Source organism: Galleria mellonella, unplaced genomic scaffold (assembly GCF_026898425.1).
Source record: "Galleria mellonella isolate WM207_F2 unplaced genomic scaffold, CSIRO_AGI_GalMel_v1 utg44, whole genome shotgun sequence".
Lineage (NCBI taxonomy): Eukaryota > Metazoa > Arthropoda > Insecta > Lepidoptera > Pyralidae > Galleria > Galleria mellonella.
In genome coordinates, this window is record NW_026442100.1 from 2,125,820 (window position 1) to 2,147,672 (window position 21,853).

Sequence of the window (21,853 nt, forward strand, 5' to 3'; positions counted from 1 at the left end):
TCGTACAGGGAGATCAAAGACATGGTATGGGATAGAGCTGGCTGGTGGAAAATGCATGAATAAATTGCACCGACAAGAGAAATCTCTTAAATAAAAAGAGAGCAACGTGAAAGAGCAAATATATCAAACTCTGAAAATTATAGTGTAAACTAGTCTAAAATCATTGAATTTTCCAATTCATGGCCGGATCTTTACAAAACTGTCGCCACTGTCTTTTTTTTTTTTTTTACAACACAGGGGGCAAACGAGCATGCGGCTCACCTGATGGTAAGTGTCTTCGAAGCATAACTTTGCGACATAAAGCTAACGTTCGCTAATTCAGTGACAGATATCATTATGTATGACGACAGTGGCCTAAAGGGGGGAAAGGTATTGTTAGCAATGGAGTTTGACAGTCCTATTAGGTCGACCTCCACGTGGTTCCCCCTGGAAACCATCGTGAACAATTCTTGTTAAATTCGTTACGATGGACTAACCGACCTGCTTCATGCTCACCTATCATCCTTCACTGGTGCCCCGCCAGTGTATACCGATAGCGCGGGTGGGGTTACCATTCCATTATCACCCATTAAAAAAGAACGTAACCTATACACCCTTCCCTCCAGAAGACGACATCCTCACATGAGTATAACATATCTTAAAAATCTCGCAAAAGCTATTGAACAAAGTTGAATGATATTTAGCAAGCGGTTAAAACGTAGTATACTTTACATAATTATTTACATGGTCAAAGCCGCATGATACAGCTAGTTACGGTATAAATATACTCTCTTAAAATAATGTTTATGATTTCTATTTTATCCTGTATCCTATTCATGTCATAAGAATAAGGAAAATCTAACTTTATATCCTATTATATCATGTATCAATATAATATAGTAATACATACATATATAACTTGTATTACAAACAATAAATACTTATAAGTAAACATAGGAGTATCTACATCAGATTTACATGCACGTTCGAAATTAACTTTGAAAGGCTAACAATAAAATCGTATGAGTACTAATCAAACCAATCAAACTAAAAGGATCCACTTCATTCATCAGTCAGTTACACTAAAATAAAAAATAAAGGTTTCGCATCCTTAGCTAAGTTCGGCACAATCTTAATAACATAAAGCAACCTTAACAGGTCACAATAAAGTTGCAAATAATTAGCATTTTTGTATCTGCCTACTTCATTTTATATTTAGGTGTAACAAAACTTTGTTGGGCGAAAAATTACAGATCGTCACAAGATAAATATTCATGGTGATACACTTACCAATTTTGTGACGATATATATATATATATATTTGTAACACTGCCAATTGCCAATTTTAAAATGTCAAAGGTAGTCGTTTAAAAATAAAAAGCATTAAATTTGTACGCTCAATTCCTTTAAATGTTTTATTCAGTAACTACTATTATTGTCATCTATGTACGAGTATAACTAGTGAAACGAAGAGTAGTGAACGGATTTAAATAAAATTTGGCACTAAGAGCATAGGATATTTTATATACTGATTTATGCGGGTAAAGTCGAGAGATACAGTAACAAAAATCTCAAATCACTGTACCCTATTAGGTAATTCAGTTTCATAAATAGAACTAATTCTTCAAATACAAACTGCTGAAACCAAAACGTACCTAGCCCCTGATGGAGAATGTTTTATGATAGATAAACGAGACTGAGGCTCCTATTCCTAATATGTTATACATGACAATGAAGTCTGAAATATATACTTTTCTTAGATATTTTTATACGTTTATGTAGACAGATGTAGTCACCGCATTATTTATTTTATTTTTTTACACTTTATTGCAGCATTTATAAATTTATCACTTTTTTTTTTTTTTTGGCAAACAAGCATTTCTGATGGTAAGTGGTTCTATGAACACCTGCAATACCAGAGGTATTATCTTCTAAAGAAAACTTTCTTACAGTTAAATCTTCAGCTTGCTTGTCATTCTTAGTTATGTGAAAAAAACAGTGACAGTATTCTGTACGGGAGCTAAGTACTGATTTAGAAATAAAATATATATACGAGTATATACCTACTTAACAAATAATAAATTTTCAGTAATACATATTACCATTTCAATACAATCGTTTAAGTCTACATAAACTGCGAATCATAAAAATCCACTCCTTCAACGTATTCATTCTTATTTCCTATATAATGCAGCATGCCCACGCCCGTTTTTATTTTTCCAATATCCAGTCATGAAGTGGTCTTTTAACCTCGATAGTTACGCCTCGAATCGATTGTTACGCATTGATACCCTTTTTGAGAACAGCCCATTTAATCGGATCTTCGATTAATTAAACAGGAAGGTGAATCCGACCAATAAAGATTAAGGTATGTACATTCAGCGATTAGATATTCGCCCACAATACTTAGTGGAAGTTACGAATTTAAAATTAAAATTATTAGCGTCCTTTTAAGCAGTAACGGTCTTAGAGGGGGCCTTATATCCAAGGGGTTACCGAGGTCCAAAAGAAATGCCAAGATATAAGAAAATATTAATAAAGAATCAAATTCGACTTTCAAATTAACAGCGCGGATCACGGATGACCTTTTATTTTCCTTTATATCTCATCCCCACAGAATAAAGAAAAACCTTTCTTAATGCTCTATAATTGTTGTCAAATTTCATGTTTATAGACCCAGCAATTCTTTATGTGGGTTAAGTAGTTATTGAGTCCAGATTTAAAACACAGCAAAATGCAAAATATAGGAAAATTTATGTAGTATAGTTGAAAGGAAGAAGACCAATCGATGGCCGGTAACTCCTGCTATTTCTGTAACAGTTTTAGGTTGTCTATTTTACTTATTCTACGCTCCCTAACTCACTCTGTAAAATTATACACAAGAAGCTCAATATAACAGGTGTATGTGAAATCTTTTTCTAAAACGTTTAAACAAGTTTGCAAGACAGATAAATCCCTCTGCTTAAGTAAAATAATTAATAATTCTGAGAATAAAATTAAAGCCACTTGGAAGATAATTAACAGCGAAATCGAAAAAGTAAAGACTCATGATAATAACATTGTTTTAAATATTAATAATCAATTAATTAATACTGACATTCCACAAATATGCCATTTGCAATAACTCAATTTTTAAACTCTTCCGCATCTGCGACTGAAACCTCTAACAGAAAATGTTAGCAAGCCATTAACTGTATTTAGTTTTAATTATATAACTCCGATAGATATAATAAAATTATTTAAATCACTTAATAATAAAAAAACTGAGTATCTATGGGTTATATCTATTAAAATACTTAGTAGTATTATATTAAAACTATTGCACCGTCGATTACTTTTATTTTTAATAAGTGCATAGATGATGGTAAGTTTCCTAATATAATTAAATTTAGTGAATATAATTAAATACCATTTTTTTTAAATGGAATTCAAGCTGATCCAGTAAATTAAAGGCCTATTTTCATTCTTCCCGCACTAAGTGAAATCTTTGAAAAAATTATGTTGAATCAATTAGTTATTTATTATAATTTAAATTAATTAATTTATAATAGTCAATTTGGATTTGGAATACGGATGCAGGTATGGAGTTACTAAGACATATTTTTGCTGTCTGGGAAAATAAAATGGACCATAGTACATTGCTGAAAAACTGGTGTTTTATAGTTTAAAATGCTTTACATTTCAAGTCAAGTCTTAATTATCAAACAGAATTTAAAAAATTGAAGTAAATAGTGTTATATCTAATGGGTCACTTGTGCGAATGGGTGTATCTCAAGGATCTATTCTTGGGCCACTCATATTATTAGTTTATATAAATGATCCCGCTTTGGTATGCAAGATAGATGTGGCATAGAGTTGTTTACAGATGATACTTCTTAAATTTTGAAGATTGATAGCAATCTATCAATCTTATACATTATGATGATGTAAATAATGCCTTGCTTCGTCTCATGCATTAATTTACAAATAATAATCTAATGTTGAATGCAAAAAAAATTAGTTCATGCGTAAAATTTTAGCTTTCTAAAAATCACGATTTCAATCTTTCTGTAAAATTAAATAATGAACCTCTTAATTTTTAGACTCTACTGTCTTTCTTGGAATCACACTTAACAATAAAATTCAATGGGGTCCTCAGATTCAAAACCTTGCAACTAAATTAAGTTCCGCGGCGTATGCTGTACGTAAGGTTAAACAGTATACTAATATTGAGATTGCTAGATTAGTTTATTTTAGTTACTTTCATAGTATACTGTCCTATGGAATATTATTATAGGGTAAAGTAGCCGAGATCCAAAGCATATTTGTATTACAAAAACATGCTGTTCACGCAGTATATTCTATGGGAAATCGTGAATCATTCAAAGAAAATTTTAAAGAAGCAAGTATTCTTCACTATACATATACGCAAACATTTCGTATATACGCAGGAATCTTCAGCTGTTTCTTAAAAACAGCGATCTTAATCATCTTAACACTAGATACAAATTCAAACTTCTTATTCCAAAATATCGTTTAGATAAAGTTAATAGGTCTTTAAATGTTATAACAAGATACCGAATGATATTTTGGATCTGTCTTTTAATAAATTTAAAACTGTTTTTAAAAACACTTATGATATAATAATGAGTAGGGACATATATTTATATTATTACATGTATCACATCTCCATATTTAGAACTAACAGAATTTTTCATCATGCTTCCTACTAAATTGTTTCCTCCATCCAAAGGTTGCCTGGAAGAGATTGCTTTTAACGAAAAGGTCGCCAATTGTTTTCTCATTGTGATTATTTCTTATAATTATTTATATTTATAATATGTTTACTATTGTAATCTTTTGGAGGAAACAATAAAGAGTATCTATCAATTTTATTTAACAAAACTTATTACACGTTAAACGATTACTTGAATGACAAGCGTATATGGTGTTAGTTGATCATGCACGGGTTTTTTAATGACCATGTAATTTTAGACATAGTAGTTAAAATAAATATGTGTATATTGTTAACAGAAATTTAAAATGAGTAACTGTTGAGTTTCTTGCGAGCTTTTCTTAATAGATAACAACAAAAAAGACCAATTTTTTATGTTCTAATTTGGTACACTTGATTGAACTGGGTATCCCGCCCTCGTTATTTGATACGGGCGACAGAACACCCGAAGAGAAAGAACAAAAGATGCTGTACGGTGAATTTTTATTAAATTTACCTACCTATTCGTAATTATACCTACTTGTATATCCTAATGATATAAATATTTTATTTATGTAGCAAATCCGAACATTGGACATATTTTTGTTAATAATGCGGACTAGCAGTCATATTGCATATCCTGTCAGGTCGACCTCCACGTGGTCCCCCCTGGAAACTATCATTGTTAATTCTAGTGGAATTTGTCACAATGGAATAACTGACTAGCTTTCATCTTCACCTATCATCCCTCAAAAAAATATATCATTAATTAAAAAAAAAGGTACTACCACAGAGCAAGTAATCACGGTACTACGTTGTCAAGTATAATTGTTATCTATGCATAGTAATAACTTGTTCTTAGATAATAAACATCAGATGCTGTCATGACTGACATTAGTTGTCAATTGTGACATTTATATAGCGGTTTAATTGTCGGCACTAATCTTATTCCTTAAACTAGAAAATAATCTATGCAACTACTAGAAGTTAATCAATTAAAATAAATAAATAATCACAGTATTATGCTACTATTTGTAATGATCTTTGGTTTAAAATATCAGAATTAATATAATACAATACACTGGGTACATGGATGTCATATAAATGTATCACGATGGTTACACAGAATCATATAAATATATTTTACTTGATGTGACATGAAAATCCAATTGACGTTCTTGACATCGGTATTTATCATGTTGTTGACTTCCCGTTTTGTTTTTAAAATTCAAACGTATCTTTAATCAAAATTTATTCCCTCATAAAGTTTTAATTTTACAATGGACAATTTATTGCAGCCAGTATTAGAGAGTTATCCTAAACTTACAATAGAAAAACAATTTTGTCCAAGCTATGTAGAAATGTATACAAAAAATAGTAGAGAAATTGTTATGGTGTTTGTGAAGGTGCGCTTCCAAATTTAACTATCTATTAGTTATTTTAAATTATTATTTATAAGAATTATTATTTTTTAACAATTTTTTCAGAATAAGCTGGCTACTAACACAATAGATAGCAAATTTGAAAAAGATAACAAATGCGAAGCAGGTAATGAGTTGAAAAATATTTATAAACTTTTTACTGTTCCTATTTCAAAATTATCAATTTAATTAATGCCTAATATTTTAAATACAATTAAATAATTGCATTAAGATCCCTATTATACAAAGAAGCAAGTATTTTTTTTAAGTATTAAAAAAGTATGTTAACAAAGTCTTCCAGTAGACAAGCATAGTAGCTGTACAGCTAATGTATATTTAATACAAATACAAGAATGGTATTGATTTTATTTTTATCATAACAATAAGTTTGTTCACGTCAAATTATAGATGATATATACCTTTTTAAAATGCACAACTGGATGTATTGGGCAAAATATTTTTTAATAATAAGACTACACATCTTCAGATATCTCCTTACTATATACGAGATACTAATTAAGTACTATCAAATGTTTTTAATGTTTATATAGAGGAATTGGAACTAACTGGGTCCCCTCTCAAGCTGGATCTTAGCTTGCACACAATATTAGATGACACCCTTATAACTGATGAACCACAGCTATGGACTAAGGAGGAAGCTAGCCACCTTCCAGTTGCTATTAATAAAGCCAGGTTTGTTATAATCCTTATTATATACAAATCTCTGTCAGCTGAAGAAAAAAGTAACTGAACAGTTTTTTTTTTTATATATATATTAATTTCAGAGACATTGCAAATCTGTACAATAAAAGTCTTACCACAGTGTCAACAGAAGATGCCATACCAATGTGGATACTGACCAATCCATCTGATGAGGGGAAACCTCTACTCCTCACTGTACAATCTGATGACCACCATTTTGCCAGAGGCATTGTTACATATGAAGGTTCTATGACTTTAGAAGAAGTGGATCTTGATAAGCTGGTTGAGCAATATGCAGCACAAGAAAGAATAAATACTGATTTGGTATGTTTTTTTAAAAAAGTATAAATATAATATTCCTCGCCAGTAGCCAAATTTATGTTGTGAATTTTGAAATGAATCTGTTATACCAGTAACAATTTATTTAGACCTTACATTATAAAGTATATGGATCAGTAGTGTAAAAGAGAGAAAACATAATAACATGTATATTAGAACAAGATAGACTAATAGGCTACTCACCTATACAACAAGCTCGAAGCTGATTAGGAATGAGTGTGAACAAAATAATTAGTAATTATTTTTATATTTTGAAGTAGAATTAGTTTTAGATAAATGTAGTTATAATTAAGTGTGCTGTACCTGGATATAATATAAATTAGAAAAAAAAAACACAAAATTGCACATTTTTCACTAAATACACTTTAAATATTTATCTTTGTAAATGTAATATTATAAAATGATCAGAAATATTTTGTTCAAGTATTGGTGAATTAAAATTATAATAAATGTATTAATTTTATCCTATAGATCATTTCCCCCCCCCCCCCCCCCTCCTGGCATATCCATTGCCATTAGTTTGCCATTGTTGTTGTTATGTTTATGGTTTGAGATTTATTGTTTCTTTTTTTTTTCAATAGGTTACTGTTACAGTAGATTGTAAATACCTACTGTCTGGCATTTCATATGGCTCTCATACTACAGATGAGCTATTGAATGCACCTCATGGTGGATTAACAGAATTACACTGCGAATGGCAAGGGAAAACTTTGGTGACACCATTCATAAACTGTAAAGTTAATTTTGTAAGTATAATTTATTTTTTATTTTAATTTTTATTGAATCTTCAGTAAACCTGGGTGGAAATATTAGAATGTTAGGTTTGTTGTATCAAGTCGTCAGGAACACTTTTACCTACAGATATAGGCAAGTATAAACATTTCTGTAAAGGTAAAAAAATATATAATAAAATGTATAGTCAACCATAATCCCTAATTAATCAGAGATATTTTTTTTTAATGGATGATAATGGAATGGTAACTGCACCCGCGTTATCAGTGTACACCAGGGGGGCACCAGTGAAGGATGATAGGTGAGGATGAAGTAGGTCAATTAGCCTATTGTGACGAATTCAACAAGAATTCGTCACAATGTTCATGATGGTTTCCAGCAGGAACCATGTGGAGGCCTACCTAATAAGGCATTTTGCTAGCAATGGGGCTGTCAAACTCCATTGCTAACAATCCCTTTCCCATCCCAGACATATTGTGTTACCATTATGGTGAATGTAACACTCAGTATGTCTACATTTTGTCAAGTATAGAATTCAGCTAATTCTATATTATTTTTAAACTACTTTACCTATACTATTAGTCTGGTTGTTCATCAGTATGTTTACACATAATTGAAGTTCCTTTTGTGTGCAGAGAAAAAAATAAAACTGGTGAGATGCGAGTTGAATTTACAAGCCGAAAATTTTGTTCATAAAAATATAAATATAAAATTAAATTAACTTATTGCATTTTTCATACAAAATAGTCACTTAATAGTTATTATCATTGGTATTACAATTTGTGATTTCTTATTTTGGGCCATAATTTATATACTCAACACATTTTCAGGAACAAGAAGTAATAGTAGGACACCTGGCAAGCCCATGTAATGCTATATGGAAATCGGTGTGTTCTTTGCACAATATAAATCAATTACTAGTTGATATGACAGCTGCAGGATCTTCTTCAGTCAACTTAGAAACTGCTGTTGTAAGGTAAGAATACAAAACATTATTCTCATTTATTTGTGATTCATTATGCATATGTGTTTCTGTTTGAAGGGTGGGATATGGCGTGAATTTATTGGGTACGAAGGAATGACACTTAAATCCTCTGGAATGGCAACACATGGGGAGTATCAGGGTCCATGGTACTGCTCATGTCTATAGGCGACGGTTACCACTTTCCATCATGTGGGCCGTCAGCTTGTTTGTCATTCTAAGTTGTATAAAAAAATATATATAATTTCACCATATTACAACTAACTCCAAAACACTGAAGTGAAAATGAGCAGGTCATATGTTAAGAGGTAGCACTAAATGGACCAATACTGTAACAGATTGGATTCCTCATTACAGAACTAAAAGGAAAAGAGGTCGCCAATATAAAAGATGGTTGTATGAGATCAAGTGTTGTGGATACATTGTGGCTCATGATTAAAAGCTCATGGAGATATAAAAGTAGACTGTCTCTATGTTAATTATTTGTTTATGTTTTTTAAATTCTATTGAAGCATTAATTTGTCATAACTAAAATATGTACACTGTTAATATTTTTCTATTTTTGTATTTTTTTTTTTAACCTAAATGATGCAATCAGGCAGAGGCTACTGGGCTTCAAGGTTTTTAATATGGTGTTAGTAATCAAATTATTTATATTAATTATTCATATTTTCTTAAATTTTATGTAATTATTTTTATATCCAGGAACTACACTGTTGGAATGAAAAAACCAAACAATACTAAGCGGTTAAGTGAGCTCCTCAACGAGACCGAGACATATGCATATACCGCGGAATGCCCTGCGGGTGGATGCACGTGCGTCACCGAAGACACCAGCAGTTTGCGACAATGTCTCTCGGCTATGAACGCTGAAGGATCGAGTAACGATTTTACGTACAAATTGTGGGATATTTTAAGAGGTAAGTATGTTATTACCTTAATATATAAAAATACTGTCTCAAGATACTCGTTTTTGTTAATTTCTGAAACAGCTTAATAACTTTAATTAATTTAAAAGCTTATTGTTTGTTTTAACTCCTAACGCAAAAGGTAGAATAGATTATATTTCCGTAATAATTAAATTGTTTTCTATAAAAAAAAAAAAAAAAAACTTAGTTCAATTGTGGCAAAACCAATTATTATAATTTAAAACCCAAGTGGCTTCAAAAAGATTCTCAATTCGATTGTATTTTATATTCAGTACCTGCTAAAATGGAGTATTCAGTTATAAACCGATTTGAAAAACTCTTTATTTTTATGTAATATAGTCACAGATTTGTCCCAAAGGAATTTTATAAAAATCGGTTTGGTAGTTTAGTTTTAAAATAAAAATAACCAATTTTGCCACAATTGAAGTCGGTTTTTCTGAGGACACAATCTTAAATTATTAACAATAATGTTGCATGGATGGCAATTTTATATTATCTGTGATTAAATCCCTTCTTAATCTTTGTCTCTTATAATGGACACAATTTTTAACTGTTTTTTTTTTTTTGCTGTTTCAGACTGCGAGACTGCCGAAGAATTAGTAACTCTGCTAATCCAAGCTCTCAAATTTATTTCGTCGGGCAAGATTAGACCATTTGTAAGTAATGAAAGAACTATTTACCTATGTATGCAATGAATATGTCTAGTAAAATACGTTCTAAATTGGCATGTAATCATTCGAGACATGTCAAAATCTTTTGACCACTAGTGTCGATTTTAGTATTTTATTTTTTACTACGAATATGGCTTAAGAATATTTATACTTATATTTATGAAACTGTGGCTACGTCGAGTACATCTAGTTCGCTGTTAGAGCACATTTTGAATAATCAATTACAAATATAAACTAGCTTTTTGAACTGGAATATGTTCACTGACCACGACACCTTTTTTTTAATGTATGACAATGAAATGGTAAACCCCAGCCGCGCTAACGGTTTATACTTTATACTGCCGGGGCACCAGTGAGAGATGATGGCTGAAGACAAAAGCACATCGTGATGAATATACATGGAAAATAGCGCAATGGTTTCTAAGGGGAACCACGTAAAAACTATCTGGTTGGAAGGATAAAAGTTAGCCTATATCCTTCTCCAACCCATAACGTGCGTGTATACTAAATTTCATAGTAATTGATTACTAATACTATAAATGAAAAAGTGAATTTGTTTGTTACCTTATAGCGCCTTTGCAGCTTAACCGATTACTATGAAATTTAGCATATGGGTAGAAAACATATCCCAGTCAAGCGAACGAGGTCGCATGTAAAAACTTTTTTTTTATATATACAACTTAGAATGGCAAACAAGCTGACGGTCCACCTGGTGGTAACCGTCGCCTATAGACATGAGCAGTACCATGGACATAACAGAGTATACTGTTTCGCTCATGACACCCCCCATGCGTTGCCATTCCTGAGAACTTAGGTGTTATTCCTCTGTACCCAGTAAATTCACGCCATATCCCACCCTTCAAACCGAAACACAGCCATGCAAACACAACTGTTTCACGGTTAAAACACGAATGGGACAGAGGTACCCAAGCAATCGACTTTTGTACTAAGTCTCCATCTGACTCCTTCCCCAAAGTCAAACCACTGTTTACATAACTATGTTAAAAGTCCAGAAAAAAATCTACCATCCTTATTTCTATCTTTGCAGATTGATGCTAACAATAAAACCTATTTATCAAAATTGGTACTGAAGCTATCTCGTGGTCACTCCCAAACCGCTAAAGTACTGAAGAATCTCCGCTCGAGTTCCCCGCAAGCGTTGTCCTTAGTGGCTCAGGTGGGCACAGAGAAAACTATGTGGGAATATACAAGGGTTATGTCCCTTCTAGAACATTCCTTCTACATTGCTGGGATTTGGACGACTGATGCCAGGTAAAGACAGTATTTTTATCTTCATCTAGGAATTTCTAAGAACTATTCGTATCTAGTAATGTCACGCCCTATTCCACCATTCAATCTGGAACAAACAAAGCCATAAACACTACCATTTGCTAACAGAAATAGGAGTAAACAGAAATATATTGATAGATGATATAGATGTAATGTATTAAAAATTACTTAAAATATAAACCATAATTTTATATGATAATTTGACATAAAGAATATTGTAATTTGGTAAATGTTTGGACTTTATAATTGTAATATAATGTAGACTAAATACAGTTCAACATTTGCATACCTCTGCGGAGTGCTGCATGTTATGTACCTGTATATGTAACGTGTTGGCGTGAATTTACAGGGTACAGAGGAATAACATCTGAGTCCTCAGGAATTAAAAAAAAAAATCCTGAATTGTTCCTATCCTCCAATGTTTATGGGTTTACTCCCCGTATAATACAAACCTTTGTGTTCATGAGTATATTTATTTATTTATTAAACTTTATTACAGCAAGAAAGTGTAAATGGCGGACTTAACACCATATGGCGTTATCTACCAGTCGACCGTATATCTTTTTTTCGTATTGGCCTAAGCATCTTTAATGTGTTATAAATAAATACCTATTTAAAAAATGTATGTAAATTGTCTAGTACGCCTAAAATAATATCTACTGGGGGGAAAGGGAGTGTTAGTAATGGAGTCAAATAGCCCTATTACTAGCAATATACCCTGTCATATCCACCTCCACGTGGTTCCCCCTGGAAACCATCGTGACTAATTCTAGTTTAATTCATGAGGATGGGCCAACTGACCTACTTTCATATTCATCTGTCATCCCTCACTGGTACCCCGCCAGTGTATATCAATAGCACAGACGGGGTTACCAAACCATTATCACCCATCAAAAAAAAAATAATAATATCTACTTAGTTTGAAACTAGATGGCGTTAATATATTAAAAAAATTTTCTCATATTTTCCCAGATCTCATGAGTCCATAGAACAGATCAACCAAACGATACAAGATATGACGATGGGCGGAGATTTTACCCTGAACCCATTCGATAATATATCAACAGCGGAACACTCGATTAGGCTCGATTGTGAATCGTTCTACGTCGATGACACTAATGATCTCACTGTTGATGACTTCGCATCATTGAAGAAACACGGACTTGTCGCCGAGAAGAAGGATGCGAATGAGGTAGGTTACAAATAAACTATTGAACGATGGTATTCACCTATAGCCATAACTAGCATTCTAAACAAAATGTGCGTTTTCGGTATGTCTGTTGTAAAACCGATCACAAAATGATTTTTAAGAGTTTATTGTTCCCAAAATAATAATTACAATATAAGACTCGTCCAACCAGTTCAGATTTTTTGTAAGAAGAAAGAGAGAGAGAGAGGGCATTGCCTATTGCCGTTACAATTAATTTTGATCTGTGTTGGGTTGTCAACACAGAATATGCTTGGATACCACTGCTTTTTTTTAAATATATAATTTAGAAATGGTAACCCCGCTTGCGCTATTGGTGCACACTGACGGGGTACTAGTGAAGAATGATAGGTGATGATGAAAACAGGTCAGTTCGCCTATCTTGACAAATGTCACAAGAATCACAATAGTTCCCAGAAGAAATCCCATGGAGATCGATCTGATGGGGTATTATATTCCTAGCAATGGAGCTATTAGGTTCATATTACTAATAATCCCTTTCCCCCCTAATATTCGTGGTATCCCTGGTAATTCCAGTCATAAAGATGACATTGCGGGGAAAAGCTAGTAGAATTTTAATTTTGTCTAATCAGGCTTTTTAAAATGATTACTCTGTTGTTAAACTATAAAAAAAAAAACTGTTTAAAATAAATTTACATTCCAGGTACCTATAATAGCTGATGAGATAGATATTAGCCCATGGAAGAATCTATTGATGAAATTCGCTCAAGTCCACGTCTGTTTAGAGCACTTATATCGCGCTGAAACCTGTTTGAGAGCTGACTTTAGTAAGTGTCTTCATATAATAACTTTTTTTTTATACAACTTAGAATGGCAAACAAGCTGATGGCCCACTTGATGGAAAGTGGTAACCGTCGCCTATAGACATACTGTTTCGCCCATGATACCCCCCATGCGTTGCCATTCCTGAGGACTCAGGTGTTATTCCTCTGTATCCAGTAAATTCACGCCATATCCCATCCTTCAAATCGAAACACAGCCATGCAAACACAACTGCTTCACGGTAGAAACACGAATGGGACAGAGGTACCCAAGCAATCGACTTTTGTACAAAGTCTCCCTCTGGTAAATAACTAGCGATCCGGACCGTCTTCGAACGGGTAGATAGAATTTTTTAAAATAATATATAACCTATGTTTCTCTTTGATAGTATAGCTTTCTATAGGTGAAATAATTTTTAAAATTGGTCAAGTACTTTTTGTGTTTATCCATTATAAACAAAATAATTAAATCTTTCCTCTTTAATATTATTGTAGATTTCCTGTGTAGTTCCGGCATAGAATAGGCCACCCCTTCTTTTCCCGTAAGTGTCGTAAGAGGCGACTAAGGGAGGCCGAGAGAAGGACAATAGCGTCTCTCTTAAAACATTATCAAACCTAAACAGCGTTTGCTAACCCACCTGCTAAACGTGGCAACTACTGGCAAAACCCCCCAATAGAAGGAGGCCTAAGTTCAGCAATGGACAGTTAACAGCTAATATGACGATGAATATGTCTTATGCTGTTCTTATATGTGTTACAGCAAATCTAAAGCCAATAGCGACACGCTTGTTGGAACACTACGTCTCTGAGCGGTCGCCCATCAAGACAGTTGGACAAGTGTTGAGCGACCCTGTTCAGAAGATACGCATGCCAATAGCAAACAATATAGTGCAGGATCATTTAAAGTGAGTACATAACAGTTTTCTATGCAATTTGGTTTAGTAAACAATGGTCGGAGCGCTTAGTCCTCATAGCTAGCAATATAACTTTAAATTTAAATGATCACTGTAACCGCTTTAATATTGTAAACCATATGACTGCCTTACTGTTGACTTATGTATTATATTTTTTAAAACAACGATACACTGTCTCTTTCAGTGTTACCAGTAGTTCTGTTTAAAATTCCCCAGAATATGTATTTCAAATATACTTTAATCTCAGATATTATTTAATATAATCAGTGCTTTGTATCTACATTTTCTATTACAAAAGCAGGAAGCAATCAAAGCTTTACCCCTCGAGTTAATTACATTTGTTGTATTTTTACCAGAAGATTAGATGCAAATATAAATTATGATGTAAGGCTTTTACTTTTTTTCTATTTACAGGAAACCAGCATATTGGTATCGTACTGTAATTAATCGGAAGGAAAATTCAGATCAAGGTCTGATTCGGGATTGTAAACTTACCTACGTGTCCTCACAGCAACCAGTTTTCCCACCTTCAGTTTGGCAGAATTTGGGTAATTACACCATCATTATCATTATTAGTAATATTTTAACAACTGCCTAGGCATCATATAGAATATCTGATTTATACAGATTGCCAGTAGCAAAAAAACAAAATTACATTTCATTGATTGGTGGCAAATGTGTGAATCACTAGGTGATAGAGATTTGACACCGTTGTAAAAGAAGCCAAATTTTTGTATATCACCTTAAACTAATCTTCTGCATACCTGATAATAGGCACAGTCTAAAGAATTCTTTCGTACTATTCGGTCATCTAATGGGCACGTCGAGACAGAATGGATCTCGTACGAACGAGTTTTCATTCGGAATATACCGTCAAGTATCGGTATCTAATGTTTGTTCCTTATATGTATACTTTACAGTATAATTTAACAGTGTAGTAAACAATAACTATAGTAGTCTAAGTGTACCGCAACTCCTAAGCAGTTTGACTAAACTCTAAAAACGATCCGATTCTAAATATATATTTGTATTATGTTATGAGACTTAGAAATGTGATTCGACATCTTGCTTATACAAGAGGGAGACTTTGTACAAAAGTCGTTTGCTTGGGTACCTCTGTCCCATTCGTGTTTCACCGTGAAGCAGTTGTGTTTGCATGGCTGTGTTTCGGTTTGAAGGGTGGGATATGGCGTGAATTTACAGGGTACAGAGGAATAACACCTGAGTCCTCAGGAATGGCAACGCATGGAGGGTATCATGGGCGAAACAGTATACTCTGTTATGTCCATGGTACTGCTCATGTCTATAGGCAACGGTTACCACTTTGCATCAGGTGGGCCGTCAGCTTATTTACCATTTTAAGTTATATAAAAAAAATACAAAATACTTCCGAATCCCGATTTTATGTCAAGATAGATATATAGAATATATATAATTATTTGTTTCAGAGCCACCTACAGATGAAGTAACTGAAATAACAACAATTGGAGAAGAATTGAAGTATCATACCACTAAATTTACGTTTTTAAGTAATAATCTGATTAGTAAATTAACTCTGTAGAACTGTACCGCAGCCCAAGTGAGTCGTGCCTTAATAGCTAATAGTAGCGTTTTATACTAGATATATTTTCATAACATAAATACATATATTTTTTGTATTAGTAATGCTATTTATTTAGTAAAGCATAATGAATGCTTCCTGTTTTTTTTTTTTTTTTATCGAATATAATGGAATGGTAACACCGCCTGCGCTAACAGTAAACGGTTGCGGATTACCAGTGAAGGATGACAGGTGAGAATGAGGGGGCAAGTCAGTTAGCTTATCGTAATGAATACCCCTGGAATCCAGAACGATGGTTTCCAGGGGACCGTGTGGATGTCGACCTGACAAGGTATATTGTTGGCAATGGGACTTTTTTTAAATGAATGATAATGGAATGGTAACCCCACCCGCGCTATCGGTATACACCGGTGCGGCACCAGTGAAGGGTGATAGGTGAGGATGAAGTAGGTCAAGTTAGCCCATCGTGACGAATTCAACAAGAATTGTTCACGATGGTTTCCAGGGAGAACCACGTGATGGTCGTCCTAATAAGGCATATTGCTAGCAATGGGGCTGTCAAACTCCATTGCTAACAATCCCTTTCCCCCCTGGCAATGGGACTGGTAATCCGCTTACCCCCGAGGGGAAATGATTGGTAAGCGTATATCAGTTAACCTATCGTGATGAATAAGCCTGGATTTCAGCATAATGGTTTTCAGGGGGAACCACGTGGAGGTCGACCTGACAGTAATAGGCTAGTAATGAGTTTGATAGTCCGCATTAATAACAATCCCATCCTCACACGTGTTATGACATACAATGTCGATATAATGACATATATATGTATATACAATATTTAGCCATATAAGTCCCGACAACATAATTAGGTCCCGAGGACAGGTAATAACAATATTTTTACCACATAATTACTTTTCTGTTTTTCCGAAGATTAATTGGGAGAAAATGATTAGGCATTAAGTTCGCCTTCTGTAACAAATATTATTATGTAAGTATCAATAACATACAATATCAGCCGGTAATTGTACACTGCTGGACATAGGTCTACTCCATATGAGGTGGGAAGGGGTTATGCTAATAGTCGCCACGCTTGACAGGCAGGTTGGCAACCGCAGTTAGGCTTTGGTGATGTTTTAAGAGGAACACTGCTGCCCATCCCGCGACCATTAAATTTCCTTTGTCGCTTTTTTTTACAACACAGGGGGCAAACGAGCATGCGGCTCACCTGATGGTAAGTGACTACCGACGCCCATGATCACCCACAACACCAAAGGCATTGCAGGTGTACTGCCGGCCGGCCGGCCTCTTACTATACCCACGGGACAGGAAAAGGTGTCAAATCATCGGTCAATTTATAAAGCCGTTATTACATTTTTCCTTATTATCTCATAAAAATATGAAAGTGAGTAAGTTTATTCTCTTTTACATTATCAACTGATCGTCACATAATTTAAGATTAGATTAGATTAGATAGGTATACCTTTTCAGATAATAAAAGAACCAAATCGATTTATAAATGACGATCCTGTCATCAAATGAAAACAACAACTTAAAACCAAACCAAGTAAACAAACTACAAATTTACTATTGCGCGTAGTATAGACATGCGTACATGCGCGTGTAGTATGTGTAATTGACTTGACAGAGGGAGACAAAAGTCGTTTGCTTGGGTACCTCTATCCCATTCTTGTTTCAACCGTAAAGCAGTTGTGTTTGCATGGCTGTGTTTCGGGTTGAAGGGTGGGATATGGCGTGAATTTACTGAGTACAGAGGAATAACACCCGAGTCCTCAGAAATGGCAACGCATGGGGGGTATCATGGGCGAAACAATATACTCTGTTGTATCCATGGTACTGCTCATGTCTACAAGCGACGGTTACCATTTTTCATCAGGTGGGCCATCAGCTTGTTTGCTATTCTAAGGTGTATAAAAAAAAACTCCAAACATATAGAGAAACGGCAGTCACTAAAAAAAATTTTTGAAGAACACACGCGATTTCGTCAATTCCGGTGTGTAGTCTGTCGATATGATTTTCAATATTTTTTTTTGTATCCAGTTTAATGAATATCTTCTTCATTTCGAGTCAATTTATTAATCATGTATGTTATTTTTTTTTATTTTAATTGTATGAATGCGCAGGTGTGTATTATTTACAACACAGAAATGAAATATATATAATTAAGAAAATTATAATGATTTGTTAAAGCTATAAAAATAAGCTGCATATAACCCTTCCTTTATACAAAACAATACGTGCACAATACACTTTTTTTACACCACATAACCTTTTGTTTTTTTGTACACCACATTTACGCAACTCTACACACACAAATGACACACACTTTTACATTAAATTTTGCTGAACTTCCAGTGATGCGACGTTTTAAATAAGTATCTTCGTTGATTTTCTTTTTATATTTTTTTTTTGCTATTTATTTTAACCTACTCTCCAAAATAAGCATAATATTGTCTGGTATACAAATTGGAAATCTGTAATTGGCTAATATATTGTGTAAATATATTTTTATTTCTTTTAGATATAAGCTGTTGATTCCAGATGTCATATTAAAATAAAAAAAAAAAACGTACAGCGAGCAATGAAATGGAGTTATGCATTAAATTTCTCGTAATCTTATTCGATTCAATGAGGTCATTACACCCCATTACTAACAATCCCTCGTTTTTTTTTATCAGTATAAATATATTTATGCATAAAATGCATCTTAACGTATTATTAAATAAATAAAATGAGTGTTTACGTATTAAAAAGATGTAGAAATTATAAGACAAAATAAATATAGAAGTTATAAAGGAGTCACTCATAACTATTTTTTCACGCAAAATTGTATGAAAAAGTTGACCCGTTTTTCTCGAAGCATTTGTATGGAGACACTGTTTATAAAATCTAAGATATATGTATATACTTACCTGCTGAATGCTGCTTTTGAAATAAACCTTAGTTGTGAAAAGCGCAATTTGGAATGTTTACACTTGCTTTCTTGATTATCTTTGATCAAAAGAAATTCTTAAAGTAATAAACAACTTTTCATGAATGTATTGACGAATAAATAAACTTGAATTAACCGTATCTTTTGTAAGCGGGTATAGTTTATCGACCCAAATAAATATATTCAAAATGTATGTACATTTTTTCCATGCAAGTATTGGACAGACTACCATAAATAAGAAAAAACCTGTACTTATTTTTGGCTAGATCCTAAAAATAAAAAAAAATAATATAGTTAATATTCATTATTTATCTATAGATATAAATGAATAAATGAATTGCTAAATGTTTTGCTAAGTACGTACCTCAAGAACGGCTGGACAATTTGACCTTTTTTTTTTTTTCAAATATTCGTTGTAATCCGATAGAGATTGCTAAATGTTTTGCTAAGTACGTAACTCAAGAACGGCTGGACAATTTGACATTTTTTTTTTCAAATATTCGTTGTAATCCGATAGAGATTGCTAAATGTTTTGCTAAGTACGTAACTCAAGAACGGCTGGACAATTTGACATTTTTTTTTTCAAATATTCGTTGTAATCCGATAGAGATTGCTAAATGTTTTGCTAAGTACGTAACTCAAGAACGGCTGGACAATTTGACATTTTTTTTTTCAAATATTCGTTGTAATCCGATAGAGATTGCTAAATGTTTTGCTAAGTACGTAACTCAAGAACGGCTGGACAATTTGACATTTTTTTTTTCAAATATTCGTTGTAATCCGATAGAGATTGCTAAATGTTTTGCTAAGTACGTAACTCAAGAACGGCTGGACAATTTGACATTTTTTTTTTCAAATATTCGTTGTAATCCGATAGAGATTGCTAAATGTTTTGCTAAGTACGTAACTCAAGAACGGCTGGACAATTTGACATTTTTTTTTTCAAATATTCGTTGTAATCCGATAGAGATTGCTAAATGTTTTGCTAAGTACGTAACTCAAGAACGGCTGGACAATTTGACATTTTTTTTTTCAAATATTCGTTGTAATCCGATAGAGATTGCTAAATGTTTTGCTAAGTACGTAACTCAAGAACGGCTGGACAATATGACACTTTTTTTTTTTCAAATATTCGTTGTAATCCGATAGAGATTCTTATGAAAAATAATAGATTTAATGATAATTAATAGATTTAATGTTCTTATACAAGTTGTTTAGGAACAGAATGGACTGTTCTCAGCTTCTTGCTAAATTTCATTTTCGATTGCCCGTACACTATCTCCGTAGTTACATCAGTCCAATGTCCGTGCCGTTCCGTAGAACTGTTCTTGGTGCCAACTCCACTGTACCACGTCTTTGCAAACTGTTGAATGAATGCAAGCAACACTTGAATATTCACTTCGATACAGAAGGGGATTTCTATAGGAAAGCATTGCAGTTAATTTTTAATTGCTAAAACTTATGTGAAGCAATAATTTATTGAATCTAAAAACTATACCTATGTCAAATACGACACGAGTTTGTTATACCGTATTACTATTTATTTGTTAATTAGCATACTGTGTTTCCTTTAAAATGATTGTACACTAATTATAAATAGACAGTAATTTTAATATTAAATCTTAGCAGTGTAACAATTGCTAGGAGACCAAATAAAGATAATAATAAAAAAAAAAAAATAGTTTGAAAAACGTAAAAGTATCATTTCTCTTTTCCCTATACAAGCTGTTCCTATTCGAGCTGTAATTTTTATCTCTTCTGAAGAAAAACTATTAGTTTGGACAGCTAGTTCTTTATAGTTAAAATTTTCAAGAGAATGTTTTTAAAAATCACTTTTAATTAATAAGTATTTCCGAACCGATACGACGTCAAAACCTTCAAGAAAACTTGGCAGCACACCTGTAATGCCTCTGGTGTTGCGGGTGATCATGGGCGGCGGTATTCACTCGCCATCAGGTGAGCCGCATGCTCGTTTGCCACGTATTATAAAAAAGAACCGCTTTATTCATATAATTAGTTACTCAACTGTATTTACATATGCACGTGAGTAGACGCCGAACAAAAACCCATAAATAATGAACGTCTGGCTCATAAAATTAATTTGTTGTTTAGGTGTAACATCCTCTGACCTCATAATCCACATTTTCATATGATGAATATTGCGATCGATCATTGACTCGGAGATGTGTACCTACCGTTTTCGTAAGTGTACACTCGGACTTATTTTTTTCTTTATGCAACTCCGAGTAGCCAATTAGCTGACGGTCATCTGCCACCGATGGTAAGCAGTAATCGTCACCTACAAACATAAACAGTACCGTGGATATCATAAAACACAACGTGACAACTATATTACTCAGGGGGAAGGGATTGTTAGTAATGGAGAGGTTTTTTTGATGGGTGAAAATAGTATGGTAACCCCGCCTGCGCTAACTAGATACGCTGGCGGAGCACTAGTGATGGGTGATAGATGAGAATGAAAACAGGCCAATTAGCCAATATGATGAATTCATCAGGAGTTAACCATGATAGTTTCTAGGAAAAACCGCGAGGAGATCGACCTGTTTGGGTATATTGCTAGCAATGGGATTCTTAGTCTCCATCACTAACAATCCCTTTCCCCCCAAATGGGGAGGTTAGTCCCCATTGCTATCAATATACCTTATCAGGTCGACTATCACGTGGTTCTCCCTGAAAACCA

General features: G+C 33.4%; 1 protein-coding gene across 2 annotated transcripts; it reads left to right on the forward strand.

Annotated features, from left to right (window-relative positions):
* The first annotated feature begins 5,868 nt into the window (after positions 1-5,868).
* Positions 5,869-16,339, forward strand: LOC113518995 (protein zwilch). 2 transcript variants are annotated; one of them, XM_052898551.1, is made up of 14 exons: positions 5,869-6,078; positions 6,160-6,220; positions 6,645-6,786; positions 6,879-7,119; positions 7,716-7,880; positions 8,697-8,842; positions 9,554-9,768; positions 10,354-10,433; positions 11,497-11,720; positions 12,711-12,930; positions 13,610-13,733; positions 14,488-14,632; positions 15,056-15,189; positions 16,090-16,339. In XM_052898551.1, the coding sequence occupies exons 1-14, from the start codon at positions 5,953-5,955 to the stop codon at positions 16,200-16,202; spliced, it is 2,136 nt and encodes a 711-aa protein (XP_052754511.1). In that variant the 5' UTR covers positions 5,869-5,952; the 3' UTR covers positions 16,203-16,339. The 2 variants fall into 2 exon arrangements, with proteins under 2 accessions (XP_052754511.1, XP_052754512.1); XM_052898552.1 differs by lacking the exon at positions 5,869-6,078 and having other exon boundaries at positions 6,917-7,119.
* Positions 16,340-21,853: the final 5,514 nt, after the last annotated feature.

Excerpts from the sequence above, each read along its gene's own strand:
- LOC113518995 (XM_052898551.1), top strand. The coding sequence starts at position 5,953 with ATGGACAATTTATTGCAGCCAGTATTAGAGAGTTATCCTAAACTTACA. Across the intron at positions 9,769-10,353 it reads ATTGTGGGATATTTTAAGAG|ACTGCGAGACTGCCGAAGAA; the intron begins GTAAGTATGTTA and ends TTGCTGTTTCAG. Across the intron at positions 10,434-11,496 it reads CGGGCAAGATTAGACCATTT|ATTGATGCTAACAATAAAAC; the intron begins GTAAGTAATGAA and ends CTATCTTTGCAG.